Below are 15,547 nucleotides of genomic sequence, written 5' to 3' on the forward strand. Positions count from 1 at the left end.
TTTGTGTCTTTATGTCTTCCACTTTCTCCGTGATCTCTCCTTTCTTTCTGTCCTTCCCTCCATCCTTCTTTCCTTCCTTCTTCCCTCCTTCTCAGCGCCCCTCCCCGCCCCCTCCGTCTAGCCTTCCCCCGAGTGGGGAAATCACGGGACAACAGAAGCCGCACAAGCTGGGGCAGCTGATGGAGCCGTGACGCGCAGGGCTGGAATCTGAGTGAAATCGACTCGCTGGCCACGCGGCCCCGAGACCAGGCGCTGCCCGTGACTCAGGGCTCGGTCCATTGTGTCCTGTGGGCCCCTGTAGAGACCACACCTCTTCACTGGGTCCCCTTTCATGTAGCCAGATTCAAAGCTAAATGTTGATTCTTCCAGAGAACAAGTAATTTCCTGAAAATGAGTACTTAAAGGCCCGCAGTCCTCCAAGGAATGTCCAGGCCTACACGAGCGTCTGGGTGGGACCAGCTCGCTGCCATGTTAAAAAGTGTTCGTCATGATTTTAGTTATTTGGATTTTATTTTTTCTACTTTCTTATTTTTAAATATATTTTTACTGATTTCAGAGAGAGAGAGAGAGAGAGAGAGAGAGAACCATTGGCTGCCTCCTCCACGCCCCACACAAGGGATAGAGCCCACAACCCAGGCATGTGCCCCGACTGGGAATTGAACCATGACCTTCTGGTTCATAGGACGACACTCAACCACTGAGCCACACCAGCCGGGTAGTTATTTGGATTTTAAATAAATATTTGAGAGCAAGGATTTGACAGGTTTATTTTTCTCTTTATTTTTCTAGCTTCCTTTAATTCTAGAGCCTTGGTGTTTCCAGCGGGTTTATGGTGGAGCAAATAGAAATGGTGTGTTTGCAGGAAAAAAAAAGAAACGATTTTGGGCACTCCCACGAGATGTGGAATAAATGAAGGTAGTTAAAAACCTGCAAGCCAGGGGCCATCATGAAACATCGCCCAGAAATGAGTTCTACCTGCAGTTTCTGTTCGGGTGGAGGAGCAGAGGGCGGGCGCCAGCCCTGGGTCCGAGTGGAGTGGCAGCTCCAGAGGCGGGGGCCGAGCAGGCCCGGCACCAGCACCGGCGGCCCGTGTGAAGCCACGCGGAGTCCCGCCACATCTGCATCCTGCCTCGGCGCGGCGTGTCACCCCGGCACACCGGGTCACACCTGCTATGACCATCCCAGTCCCAGGCAATGGATGCCTTTTTTTTCAATTAAAAAAAAAAAAAACACAAAAAAAAACTCCTGGCTGCATATCATCAAGAAAAACAACATTGTTTTCGGGGTCTCTTATCTCTCCACTCCCAAATATCCTGTTTCTTCGGGTTGGGCGGCCAGGACCAATAGAAAGCTCTTCCTGCCATTGGCTGACTTCATTTCCCAGACTTAGCACAATCTCATCCGCTCTAAACAACCTCATCAAAACTACTTTCTGGTCAGAGAGAAGCAATAATTATTATTAACATTTATTAACGATCAATAAACGTGATTGCATTATGGCCAGCACTATTAAGGTAAGGAGAGGGTACCTTTCGTTTGACCAAAATCTTGTGCTTCTTACTCTTTTCTCTGGTTTCCTTTATCAAGGCAGATAAGTGAGGATTGGGCAACACCCCCACTGCCACAATAGAGGACAACAAGATTTCCTTTGCACTGCCTAGTAAATTTCCTTTTTCCTACTCCAACCATCCGCAAGGCTTAAAAACTTCAAACTCAGAAAAAAATGGGGTTCCTAAATTCACGGTGGCGTGCCGTGGAGGACTTTGGAGAGGGCTTTTCGGAGCGCGTCTGCATTTTCCTGCTCTCTCGCTGTCCCTAACGGTCCGGACGCGGCTCGGCCGGGCGGCGATGGACGTGGAGCGGTTGGAGGGCAGGGTCCGAGACAAGGATGGGCTTGTGGATGCGGAGTTTTCGGATGCTCTGGGGTGGCTCCTGAGCGTCAGGGTTACCCTCCAGGCCCGGTGGAAGAGAAGAGGTACCCGGCCAGCAGCTGCTGGTCATGGGACGGACATGCAAACGTTGACTTGCTTTTTGGATCCTTCGTGCTGAGAACAGAGTGTTCTCAGAACTCAAACGGTGGTCACTGGGTTTGCTCCGTCATGTGTCCGTCTTTAATAAAATGCCTGCTTTTCTGTGCACTGTGAGTACACTTCCTTCTCAGCGTTGTTTGCTTTGTGGGGGGTTGGAGAGGCATGGCTGGGGGCTCCGTGCTGGGGGCTGTGAGGTCCGGTGTGTTTTTCTTGCAAATGTGTCCAGTGTCTCGTGTACAGAGATTAAGGTGGACGTGACTCGGTATCGGTGGGAACCTAATTGCGGCCTCGTTCCTGGAAGTGAAACCCATGTCACTGTTAGTGCAAGTCAGCAGCATGGAGTCTGTGGAGTGCCAGTCTGTTAAAAAAATGTCCCCGGCCACCGTGCCCGGGTGACGTTCGTAGAATGAGGAAAGTCTCCCGAAAGGAGGAAAAAGACAGTTTTTGGTAGCTGCGTGCCTTTCGTTCGGTGGCACAGAGGCGAGAAGCATTCGGGTGTGTTTTCATCACCGGTTTTAGTTCATTTGAAAGCTCGTGAAAACCAAAGTTTGCCCAGAATTGAGCCAAGGCATTTTCAAAAATCCGCCTGGCTTGGGGCTTTTTGTCATTTGAAATGCGTGTAGTAGGGGATTCGATGAACACCTCCCGTATGAGCTGCGTTTCAGAAGCTCTGTGCAGTTTTCAGTTCTCCAGGCTGGTTTTATTTCTCCACCTGTGTTCAGTGATACAGCCACATCCTCAGGCATCAAAGACTTTTGCCTTCTAGAGACTTTCCTCTTCTGGCTCAGGGATTGCAGCCTGCTGAAACGTACCTCACAGAACGCCGTGGTGGAGTTGGGGGTGGTGTGTGCTCCATGTCAGCTATATGAGTAGAAATTACTTTATTTTATAAGCCAGCGTGCTACCCTCTTCATTTTATTCTCGCCCTTAAGGAAGTCCCTACGGCACAGCAGTTACATCGGATATTCTTGGTCAACCTTGACTAGCTGGAGTGCGATTTTATGTGTGTTTGTGTGTTTCAAAAAAGGCCATGAAAGTAACAGACCATCCTTCAGAAGGTGGGTGCGTTCGCAACACACACCAGCGTTACCTTCTGAAGATGGGAGGCTGTTCTTGGAGCCAGAGCGTGTTGTGGCTCTCAGAGTACATTTTGGGGGCAGCGCTGCCACTTGTCTGGGGTACCCCGCTGGCTGTCCCGTCTTATGGCACTGCATTATCTGCGGATTGTCTACGTCTCAGGCGGAATTTTCAAATGACGTCAAGTGAATTCCTTTTAATCCGTTAAAACAGAATGGCCCCTCTTTATAGGCAACTTCCTCTAAGATAGGTTTCTGTTTGCCTTCCTGGGGAGAGTCAGGAGATGGTTTTACCGACGTGTTTATAGGATCAGCCGCGGACCGCAGCTTTTGTTATGTGAGGGCAAAGCTCACGTCGGCGTAGGGCAGGCTGAGGCTGTCCACGGGCCTAGGACGCGGCCTTCCCTACAGGCGGTGCCAGGCCCAGGCGCACTGCGTGCTCTGTTCTCCCAGTAAATAAGCCAGTTGGTCCATTATTGCCGGAGGCACTGCCTTGGTGAGGGGGGCTTGCTTTTCGGCGTGACTCTAAGGCAGGGGTGGGCAAACTTTTTGACTCGAGGGCCACAATGGGTTCTTAAACTGGACCGGAGGGCCGGAACAAAAGCATGGATGGAATGTTTGTGTGAACTAATATAAATTCAAAGTAAAGGAGCGGAGGGGAGAGCAAGAGAACCGGATAGAACAGCCGGATCCGGCCCGCGGGCCATAGTTTGCCCACGGCTGCTCTAAGGCCCCCGTGAGGCGTGATGACAAGCTAAACGTTTTGATGCCGCCTTTGTGACCCTCGCCCTTACCTTCCCCTGCTGGTCTGGGATTGGGAACACACTGTTTAGGGGAAGAAGTAAAGGGGTTTCAGGCACTCACGTTTATCTCTAAGTGTTCCTGGCTTTTGAGATCCGATTACGAGTTTTCATAAAGCACATGAGCACTGAGGGTGAGGTCCCCGCGTGCAGTTCACGGATCAGTTTTGGTTCTGCGCCATGGGACAGTAAGGAGGAGTGCTGAACACCCCTTCCCCCGCGGCCCCACAAAACCGCGCCCTGTTCTCCTATAGACAGCGGGGCCTGGTACCCCTGGGACGCTATGTGCGCTTCTGTTGGTATTTTTAATCCACCCCCAAGACGTCCCCGATCCTCTTGTTAAGCGGCAGCCACTTGGGACGTCTGTCGCAGCCACGGTCCCCTCTCAGATGCTGCTTTTACCTGCAGGCAGCGCTGCCGTGCGTAGCACAGGAGACGCTAAATCTAGTGAAAGTCTTGCTCTCCCTGGACCCCTTGGGTGGTCCAGGAGCCCCAGTAACAGCCCCTGCTTCTAGAGTTGAATGGTCTCGAGTCTTTAAAAAAAAGGGGGGGGGCAGAATGTGGGGATTTTCCTTTATCCCAGCGACCTGGCGTTGCAGGAGGAGGAGCGAGCCAGCCCAGCACACAGCAGGCAGGATCCCACAGGATATGGAAAGTTACCGCCGAGGCTCGATGAGGAAGCAGATATTACTGTTTCCAATCGGTTGTTTAGATGAGTCACTTTCTCTGATTTAACGGAGGTTGCCGGGTTTGGTGGCCACCTGCCGTGTCCATTTACACACGGGCAGCCCCTCTCCCCTATCTCATGCCTTGCACGGAGCGGGCGCTCGCTACGTACCGGCTGTTAGGTGTGAGCACAGGAAGTCATTGAGAAGCCGAGGGTTCTAGGAAGAAAGTTCATCTCCTCGGGTTTTGATGAGTTTGATAGCTCTGGGTGTGTGTATGGTGTTACGTGGAATGAGAACCGTTTCATCCCTTGTGGGGGGCGACGGGGGGGGGGGGGTCTGTGATGGTGGAAGGCACGGGGCATGTAAGATGCCGCCGTCCGTCCTGCTCTGTGAGTGCCATACCCCCAGAGGAGCCTGAGAGTGGAAGTTCAGGCCGTTATTTCGAGTGGCTCGCGGCGTGTGGTGCGGTGTGTGGTGCGGCGTGTGGTGCAGCGTGTGGTGCGGCGGCTGCGGGGCACGGTTTGCTTTCTGAGCCCCTGTGCGCACTCGTCCGGGCGCCCGACTCCGTGGCCCGGAGTGCGGATGGGGCCCCCGAATTTGCAGATCTTCTTTCCCATTAAGTACATTTATATGGGACTGCCGGGCTCTCAGGGAATTTTCTGAAATGCCGAAGCATTTCTTAATTACATTTTCTTTAAAGTGATGATTTCACAATTTTTTTTTTTTTTTTTTTGGCAAAACACACCTTTATTTAAAAGTAAACCCTCACAAACACACTCACATGTATGCTTTTCACGTCTCCGGGAAAAACGCACAGAGAAATGGAGTGACTAAGGGAACAGCCCTTACCGATGCCTCCGGGAAATCCTCGGAACCGGCTCCCTCCGAGGGAGCGCAGCCCGCAGCAGAGCACCCCACTGGCCCCAGGGACTGACTGGACGGCCGATGCGGAGGGGATACAGGCTCCGGCCGCGGGGCAGCTGGGGTCCGAGCTGCCCTGGGGGAAGGTCTCTGAGAGGCGGGCAGTGACATTTCCAGCCCCTCCCAGCGCTGGTAGCGTGCTCGGTGCTCGGCTGGGCAGGGTCTTCTCTCTAGAGCAGGGGTGGGCAAACTTTTTGACTCGAGGGCCACCATGGGTTCTTAAACTGGACCGGAGGGCCGGAACAAAAGCATGGATGGAGTGTTTGTGTGAACTGATATAAATTCAAAGTAAAGGAGCGGAGGGGAGAGCAAGAGAACCGGATAGAACAGCCGGATCCGGCCCGCGGGCCGTAGTTTGCCCATGGCTGCTCTAGAGCGAGGGGAGCCTCGCCTGCCACAGGGGACTCGTCCCGCCTCTGGTGAGGACAGGATGGAGGGCAGCGGTTCCCTTTGCTTACAATCGGTGGCCACAGACACACCTGCATTTGAATCCGTACAGTCACGTGACCCCGGGCAAGGGACCTCACCTGTGTGACCTCAGTTTCCTCACCTGTGAAATGGGATTTAAAAGGCTGTCCTGTCCTGTGCTGGTGCTAGTGAAGCCTGGAGAGCCGCTAGCAGGCGCTCAACAAATGGCAGCTGCCATAGGACAGTCTGTTCCTAAGAGATCACACTGGCCTGGCCCGGCTCGGAACTCTTAGCTGTTTCGTTGTCCTGCTGTCCCGTTGTCCTGCTGTCCCGTTGTCCTGCTGTCCCGTTGTCCTGCTTCAGCTGTGGAACCCAGAGCCCGCGCATTTTAGTCTAAAGCTTTTGAGGAGGCAGAATAGCAGGTCCCTTCTGCATGTCAGGGCAGGCACACGGGCCTGGGAGGCCGCCGCCGGGGGAGGTCAGGAGGAGGGAGCCTGTGGTGTCCTTGAATAAGGATGTGACAGGTCAGGTCCCACACAGTGGGCGGCGGTGGGCTCTGTGCTGAGGGAGACGGAGCCCACGATGCCGCCTGTCCTGATGGGGGCAGGAACAGGAGTACCACCAGTCCTTCGTGTTCTCGGTAATGTTGAAAAATGCACTTGATGGTTTTTTGTTTAACATTTTATTTTTTAAAATCTATTTTATTGATTTTTTACAGAGAGGAAGGGAGAGGGAGAGAGAGCTAGAAACATCGATGAGAGAAACATCGATCAGCTGCCTCCTGCACACCCCCTACTGGGGATGTGCCCGCAACCAAGGTACATGCCCTTGACCGGAATCGAACCTGGGACCCTTCAGTCCGCAGGCCGACGCTCTGTCCACCGAGCCAAACCGGTCAGGGCTGATTGTTTTTTAAATGAAAAACAACAACAACATGATAAAGTCAATACACATTGCTCCTAATTCCAACCACCAGAGAAGATGACTGACATCTGGTGTGTCTGCCTGCTGGGTGCTTCCCTCTGTCCTTCTGTCTGCCTGCCTTGCTTTTCTCAGTTAACATTGTCTCACAAACATGTCCCAGGTCACTCAAAATATTTGGTAAGGGTAAGCGGGCTTTTTATGCTTAATTATATTCCTTTTAAAATAACATTATAATGTATTTAACTGATAGCCTGTTGTAGGAAATAATATGGCTTTCAGTTTTTCACTAACTGGATTGCAGCTCAGCCTCTGTCTGATTTTTTTTAAATTCATTTTATTAGTCCTGGGGCTTAAGGAAAGGAACGATTGGACCAATGGGTATACATAAGTTTTAAGTCTCCGCCAAATTTAAATATTTGCCAATTAAAATAAAATTGGCCTATTTCCTCTCTGGAAAGGTTGCACCAATTTCCACCTCTTCCAGCCGTAGATGAGGCTGGTTTCTCTGTACGCATAACAACTCTGAATATTTTCCCCTTTGAATCTTGGCCACTCTGACCGGCAAGACTGGAATCTCATTTTTATTTGTATTTCCTTAATTATAGTACTTTGTTACATTTTTTTTGACTGTGAACCTATTTGAGCGAGTGGCCACTGTGACCCCTGGATCTTTTTCTCATTCGTCCTTTCATTCCTTGTTTGATCAAACTTCTTTCCCACATATTTCCCCTATTGAACTTGGCTGAGGCGTGTCGTATGAAGTTTAAGATCATTCCTCATTCTGTCCACTCTCTCCCGCTTCGTTTCTTTCCTGTCAGCACATTCCCCCGGCTTAGCTTGCGTTTGTGGACAGTCTCCAAAAACGTCGCGTAGACCCATGTCAGCCATTGAGCCCGCTCTCCATGTAGACTCTCCTCTCCTGGGTGTCCTCCACAGTGACTGGCAAACTGTAGGGGTTCAGTGAAAATTTGCTGAAAAAAAAATAAATTTTAATGAAGATCCTTTGAAGTCCCAAAGAGAAAAATGAAGACATTCTCCCTCAGAGAGTAGCTCATTCTGAAGTTCTAAACACAGTGGTAGAACCATTCTTGTGGATTTTTATTTTATTTTATTTTTTATTTATTTTTTTAAATACATTTTATTGATATTTTACAGAGAGGAAGGGAGAGGGCTAGAGAGCTAGAAACATCGATGAGAGAGAAACATCGATCAGCCGCCTCCTGCACACCTCCCACTGGGGATGTGCCTGCAACCAAGGTACATGCCCTTGACCAGAATCGAACCTGGGACCCTTCAGTCCGCAGGCCGACGCTCTATCCACTGAGCCAAACCGGTTTCGGCTCTTGCGGCTTTTTCAATAGACGTCGTATTGCTTTAGAGAGAGTTCTCCTAGGTAAGTAAGAAGTAAATAGAATTAGGTTGGTGTTTCAGAGAGCACAGAGAAACAGTTTTAAAGGCAGCGGTTGTATCTGGGGTTGATAACCGCACTGAGCGTCCTCCTCAGAGCCGCTGGTTCCCAGCCTCGCCGTGCTGGGCGCTCCCACTGTCTCAGGTGCCCCTCGCACACCCTGGATGCCCCTGCGTTTGTACCAGTAAAGGCAGAGGATCAAAGCGGCTGAGACTGTTGCTCAAGTCACACAAATCTCTTCGTTTCCCCTCAGTTTATCATCAGATCATCTCCTTTTCCTGCTCGTTGCCCTAGCCTCAATTATTAAACTGCGGTGCAGGAAAAAAAAAAAAAAAAAGATGTATTCAATGATATAGCGATGCAGTTCACTGAATAATGAAAATGATTAGAACTGGCTGATTTATGTTACTGCTTTTGTGTGAACAACAACACACCCAGGCAACCATTATTACACTTTCGGTGGTTAATCCAGCAAAGGGGCCAGAAGCCTCAGGCCCCAAACCCTGCGCCAGACGCTGCGTTTGCCTGGGGACCAGGTTCTTCCCCTATTAGGCAGTTGCCAAGGGGCAGTTGCCAAGGGGCAGTGGCTCTAGGTTCCGGACCAGCTGCTGATTGGCGTTTCCTCGTCCCAAGTGTCAACTTCCTTGCTCTCGTCTTGGGACTGAAAGTGCAGCTCCGAGTTTTCCATCCGGTGTCACCCAACTTTCGGGGTGGTAATGGAATTATTTGGGGGGGGGGGGGTCCGCTGCTGCCCACAGATAAGGGCAGGGACATCTAGAAAAGAAGGGCCAAGGCCCAGCAGCGTCATTTATTTTTAAAGCCACATCACAGTCCAGTCGGAACATGTCCATCAGGGCTGCTGCAAGACCGCGCCTGTCACATTGTGGAGAATAAAAGGAAGGACCTTTAGAACTTGCTCTGAATCGGACACAGCCGCCCTCCAGGCATTCTTCCTTGAGGATTTACCATCTTTCTTTCCATATTGTAGTGTAGCAAATGAATTTTTGGGGGGCATTGCACAATTATGGGCAAAGCCAGCCCTGGAGAGAGAATTTCTCCCTCAACCCCCACACATATTCCCCCCCCCCCCCCACTCCCCGCGGCCACGCATTCAAAGCATGGGCCGAGCCGGTGGGTCTGCCCGAGTGTCATTGTCAAGGTGAGCTCTGTGCGCAGGGGACTGGTCCGTGCTCACCTTAGAGGAAGAGGAGCTGTTGAAACAACACCCCAGAGAGTGTCAACACGATTAGTTTGTGTCTCAATTTGAGGTAGATTTCCCAAGATGTTGCTCCAAGTTTAGGAGAAAAAAAAAAAAAAGTGTATGTGGTTTTATATTGCGAAGTCCTCTTTGGATCTGTGTTGCTCGTAGGTGTGACCCGATGTGCCCAGGGCGTCAGAAGTGTGAAGGGTGGAGGGAGCAAGCACAGCCCATGTCTGTCTCCCGCCCAGGGAGGCCCCGGGGTGCTGTTTCTCCAGGGCTTCCTTAAAATAGCCTCTGCGGGGAAGGGGTGGGTCTTATCTTGCTCCCACGGAAAGGGAGGCGAGAGGCAGAGGCCGGTGGGGGGACGTGGCGAGGGAGCGGGTGGCTGCCGCGTCCCTCCGATGCTGTGCGACCTCGGCAGGTGAACTCGCCCCTCCTGGCCCTGCTCCTTCCTGGGAATCAGGGACAGGGGCTTCCTGACCTTTCACCCTTGCCCAGTCTCCGCTCAGGATACCTGGGCCTTTCCCTCTGTAACAACACTAAGTTTCTGCTCCGAGGGCTTGTGGCGAGATGAATGGAGTTGGATACATTGTTCGCTAATTTTGTTATTCATTCCATTCAAATACATTTTCCTTGTAGGACTAAAATCAGGAAATCCATAAAAGCTCTGTTTTTCTTTCCATTTCTACGACAGTTTGTGAATCGACATTTTTTTTTTTTTTTAGGTAAGCCAGTTTTCCTCTGACGAACACTTTCTTTTCTCTTTATAAAGACTCTTCCAGAACAGCGAGTGCCCGTGGCTCCGAGCACTTGAGCAGCTCAGATGACTTGAGACAGGGCTGGGAAACCTTGCTGCTGGGTGAGCCTTGGCCCCTGCTCCGCTGGGCCCAGGGGTGACCTTCGAGCCTTTGTCACCCCCTTTCTCGTCGCACTTCGCACTCTCACACCCCTTCCCTGCTTTTCCTCTTGCTTTGCAGATAGCTAATAAGCCAAGGGGAGATTTTTTAAAATATATATTTTTATTGATTTCAGAGAAGGGAGAGAGAGAGAGAGATAGAAACATCAATGAGGAGAGAGAATCATTGATCGGCTGCCACCTGCACACCTCACACTGGGGATCGAGCCTGCAACTGGGGCATGTGCCCTGACCGGGAATCGAACCCCATGACCTCCTGGTTCATAGGTTGATGCTCAACCACTGAGCCACACCGGCCGGGCCAAGGGGAGAGTTTTATAATGTGAAAGACAGTCATGAGAATGAGGGGCTCCTAGAACATCTCAAGGGTTCAGGGGTTCCGCTCAGACCTGCTTTCGTCCACTTCCCTCTGCCTCTCACCGATCCTGGGTGACGCCCCTCATCCCAGGAAGTCGGGGACAGTTTGGCTGCAAACCTGGGGTCTGGACCAAAGGAAGAAAGAGACTGAGCAGGAGGCTCTGCCTGGGTGAGGGCACAGCATCAGAAGCAATAGCTCCACCTCGACTCGTGTTTGAGCTCTCAGCTTCGTCTCTGGGAACTCCTAGAATCAGAAGCACGCTGATGTTCACATGTAAAATAAGAATATTGTCCAAGGTCAAATATAAGTGACCTTGTGAGCTCTCTGACTTCCTAAGTATCCATTCCACCACGTTGAGGTAACGTGGAGAGTCTCACAGACGTTACCTGTCCCAGGGGTGGGGAACACCCGGCCCGCGGGCCGTAGAAGGCCCTCAGAAGCATGAGGGCGGAGTTAATTGAATGTTTGACCACATGTAGCAGGCTCATTTTTAGGTTGGTAATGGTGCATGGCCCCGGAAAGACGTTATAAATATCCCAGTGGCCCTCGGCAGGAGAAAAGGTCCCCACCCCTGTCACGCCGAAGCCTGTGGATGCCAAGCCTGGGTCAGGCACAGTCGAGAAACACCGTTGCCTTGGCTAGAATAGCGTCCCCGGGAGGGAAGCCGCCCTGTTTGTTGGGCCTCTGAGAGGGTCCCTTTCTGTTCTACCCAGAAGGCCGATGGCAGTGACCGGCTCACCGTTGGGAGCCCAGTCAGATGGCAAACAACTCTGATAAGAAGCTGCTTATGAAAAAGCGCACGTGCGTGTTTTCCAGCCTTGTCCTCGGAGATGGAAAACATCTTTTTTTAGCCCCTGTGTTTACTGCTCTGGTAAACAGTAAAATGCTGCTGTAGCAATTACCTTGAGGATAAAGGGTCTGTAGACAGATACTTCCTGCGCTCACTTCCTCCGCCCATAGCCAGCCCCCCAGAGGCCCTCAGGGCTGGAAGGGCTCCCCGCGGATGCTTCCTCTGCGAGAGAGAGAGCGCGCGCAGGGGGGGGCCTCACGATCTCCTCTCCAAGGGGAATAGCAACAGATGTTCGGGCAGGATGCTTGTCTTGGAGGAGGTGAGAATGTTTCTCAAGTAATGGCTTCAGCCCCTCCTTCTCACCCTGGGCTGGTCCGCGTGCTGGTTTTTACGGCGAGGACTGTAACCGGACCAGACCGGTCTGTGCTAAGGTCTGTGCCCCATAGGCATCTCGGTCGCCTTTTTATCATGTAGAGAGATGCATGCGTCTGCTTCTGTCTTCGTTGGGAAATAAGCTGCTTTGAGATTGGGTTGAAGGTTGTCTCGGTGGTTCCTCCGGGTAACAGTCGTTTGAGATTTTGCTTTCCTGAGTTGAGCCGAGATCACCAGATTTGGGTACAACAATCTCAGGGCACAGATTGTTCCCCGGGGCTGATTTTACACTAGTTATTAAATTCCAGCGGAGGCATTGTTTAGGTCCTTTGAACCAAAGCAGATAAAACCGTAACACACAAACACCGAACAATAGGGAATCATCAATTATCCATCCACAGGATATGGCCTTCCGACTGGCCCCTGTGCAGGGAAAAACATATCAAGTCAATAAACAGTAACCCTGAACAATAAACTAAATAAAATAAATAGCACCTGAAAGCCACACAACTGAAGCGCTGGCCGGACGCCAGCGAATGATGTTTACCTCTCCAAGCAAGGAAGCCCACGGCTCCAGATGGCCCACGGAATCGTCAGCAAGCCCAGCAGCCGCTCTCTGTTGGCGTCGTCTTGATGAAACACCTCCTTTGATGACAAAGGGCCTGTAAGCTTTGCCTCGCCCTGGACCAAGGGACTGGCCCAGAGAGATTCTTCATTCCGCACCTCGCCCATGGGTGTGGCTGACGGACGGGTGGGGAGGCAGGTGTGTCTGACCCTGAGAAGCTGCCAGACGTGGTTCCATGTAGTCATGTTTGAAGGTGCTAGCCCATGAATACACACCAGTGACTTGTCTCCACACTCAATACACATATTTTGGTTGAACCGATGGTGAACTTACCCAAAGAGACGTTCTCTGGGGAGGATTCACTTGTTTATATACTTTAGCTCCCTGTAAAGTCTCAGGATCCTTCCGTTTGAGGAAGACTGCTTGCCTCTCTGTGTTTGCTCCCCGGATACCTCTAGGGTACAGCGTTGTTAGCTTTTAGGGGACTCTGGGAGGCATCCCTGAATCTCCCAGCATGCTTTGCACAGTGACTACTCGGACCTCCAGAGTCCTCGTTGGTCCCAGCGCCCGGATCTCGGCTGTGGGATGCTGGTGCAGGACTGTCCAGCCAAGACCCTCCTCTTGGACGCCAGATGGAATGGCACCCCGTTGGCATTCTCCCTGGAAATCACCTCTGTCTGCCTAAGGATTGGGGGGGAGAGGGGTTGTATGTTTTGTTTTCTTTAGCCCGGTGGGAATACAGGTCCGACCTATCCATTGAATAACATATTGTTCAAACAACAACAAAATCAAACCGTGTTCTTTCCCCCCATTTCAAAACAATTTTGGGGGGAGATTAGGAAACAAACATTTAGAAAAAGAAATTAAAGTAATTGGTATTACACCATCAAGAGTCTTTTAAAACTTCATTCTTTTGGATTTAGGGTGTGTTTTTTTTTCCCATGCACACAGACGTATTTTTTTTTTAAAAAGAATAATAAAATATGAGAAACCAGACTCATAGTTGGTAGCTCTTTTCCACTCACTCCCCTTCTTATAGGACAGTGACGAAAAGAGGAGTCAGGGTTGCACTGGGTACGTTCTCCTTTAGCGATTAAGGCCCCGTATCTCTTCCAAAGGGCCCTTCTTATGGAGCAGAATGTGAGTGCTGGGGGCAGGCCTGCCCCACTGCCCTGGCGAGCTGACTTCACTTTCCCGAGCCTCAGTTTCCTCATCTGGAGAACCGACTCCATAATGATGACAACACCCACTTCCTGGCGGCGGTGCGGGGATAAAACCGCTCAGTACACGTGCGTGCTTTGAACAGCCGTGTGCGTTAGTGTGCAAAGAGTGTTCCCTGTTAGGGGCTCTTCTGGGCCACTTATCCTGGTCTCATCCTAGTATTTAATTCACTCTCCTATCTTACTTGCTTTTTCTGGTGTAACCCACTCATGACTGTATTTGTTTCCAATGTTTGCCTTTTGAAGGGACTCCTCCAATACCCTTTGGGTATTGATAGCTTCTGAAGAGATGATGCACTTCCCTCTATGCCAGGGGTCCTCAAACTTTTTAAACAGGGGGCCAGGTCACTGTCCCTCAGACCGTTGGAGGGCCGGACTAGAGTTAAAAAAAAAAACTATGAACAAATTCCGATGCGCACTGAGGGCCCGGGACAAGTCGGCTGCTAAGCAGGACAGGCAGCGGCACCCGGCGGGCCGGATCAATGTCCTCGGCGGGCCGCATGTGGCCCGCGGGCCGTAGTTTGAGGACGCCTGCTATGCTATTTGTTTCTATCTCATGCTATTCCTTGGAGGACAGTAGAGGAAACACAGTAGAGTCCCAATCACGAGCCCGTTTACTGGTTCAGGCAACAGGTCGACCCAACTCCCAGCAGCTGACCTCGGCCGCCTTTTCCCGAGCTCAAGAGACCGATGGTGTGAGGCTGCAAGGAAAAGCCACACTGGAGGCCCGGAGGTGTTCCCGGTCTCTTCCTGAGCCTCCTCCCTGGCCAGCGAACAGACAGGCTCTTCAATGCGAGTGACAGCTGGTCTCTGGAGTGGCCCTGGGGTGGAAGGAAGGCGTCCACTGCTATTTAGAACTGACAGCTAGCGCTGGAACCTTCGGCAGAGAAGGAGGGGGGCAGGCATGTACTGAGCGGTCACATTGCCAGTTAATGGTCATCCTTTCGAATGATGGACCTTACTGACCACCAGAGACGCTTGCAACTCTGGGAGTTCCAGTTCAGCACTCCCCACCTTGAGTTATACGTCTTGTCATCTTGTGTCTGGGCCGACCATGCCTGTAAGAAGCCGTCGGTGTCTGGTCGATAAATACTCCGTAGTGAATGGACATCTGCCTGGTGATAAGTGCATGAGTGAGCGCATTCATTAGTGAGGTGGGACCTGATCCCATGTCATAGAGACTGCATTCATTTAATCCACGAGCAGTTGCTGACTGCTGACATGCAAAGCATCCTGTAAATCGCCTCTAGGAGATGGGGGGGAAGTTGTGTTGCTGCTGCTGCTTTTTTAAATGTTTTTTAAAATTGCTTTCAGAGAGGAAGGGAGAGGGAGAGAGAGAGAGAGAGAGAAACATCAATGATGAGTGAGATCACTGATTGGCTGCCTCCTGCATGCCCCACACTGGGGATGGAGCCCACAAACCCGGTATGTGCCCTGACAGGGAATCGAACCGTGACCTCCTGGTTCATAGATCGCCGCTCAACCACTGAGCCACGCCGGCTGGGTGAAGTGGTGCTTCTTGGTCAGGAGAGAATTACTATGTGTCTTGGCCCAGCGTCTGCGTGATTTGAGTGCCTGTGTGAGACACAGTGCCTGTGTGACCTGGAGAGCCTGCCTGTGTTTAGGAAGGTGGGGTGATGGGGCGGCTGCCCGGAATGGAACTGGCTCTGCTGGGCCATCGTTGGGGATGCTTCTGACACCTACAGGCAGACACACGGTCCTCGGGGCCTGCATTGTGTTACTTGACACTTGTCTGCATGAGGCCAACACCAGGCAGGCGTTTGGCTTTTACTGAGTGGCGACACCTCCCACTGTTCACACAGCCAGGCCTGCACTGGGTTATCTAAATGTTCAAGCGCTGCACACCCCTCCGCCGTGACAGGCTGTATT

The 15,547-nt window shown here is 51.6% G+C and overlaps 1 protein-coding gene across 3 annotated transcripts in view; it reads left to right on the forward strand.

Moving 5' to 3' along the window:
* The first annotated feature begins 1,372 nt into the window (after nucleotides 1–1,372).
* ERG (ETS transcription factor ERG) overlaps nucleotides 1,373–15,547 on the forward strand; it is a 96,978-nt gene continuing 82,803 nt past the window's right edge. For 2 of the 3 annotated variants that reach the window (XM_080651853.1, XM_080651854.1), the window contains exon 1: nucleotides 1,373–1,514. In XM_080651853.1, the coding sequence (XP_080507979.1) occupies nucleotides 1,497–1,514 (18 nt within the window). In that variant the 5' untranslated portion in view covers nucleotides 1,373–1,496. The remainder of the gene's footprint in view (nucleotides 1,515–15,547) is intronic. The other variant, XM_080651855.1, reaches the window with a different exon arrangement.

The sequence above is a fragment of the Plecotus auritus genome, assembly GCF_963455305.1.
Source record: "Plecotus auritus genome assembly, chromosome: 2".
Classification (NCBI taxonomy): Eukaryota; Metazoa; Chordata; class Mammalia; order Chiroptera; family Vespertilionidae; genus Plecotus; species Plecotus auritus.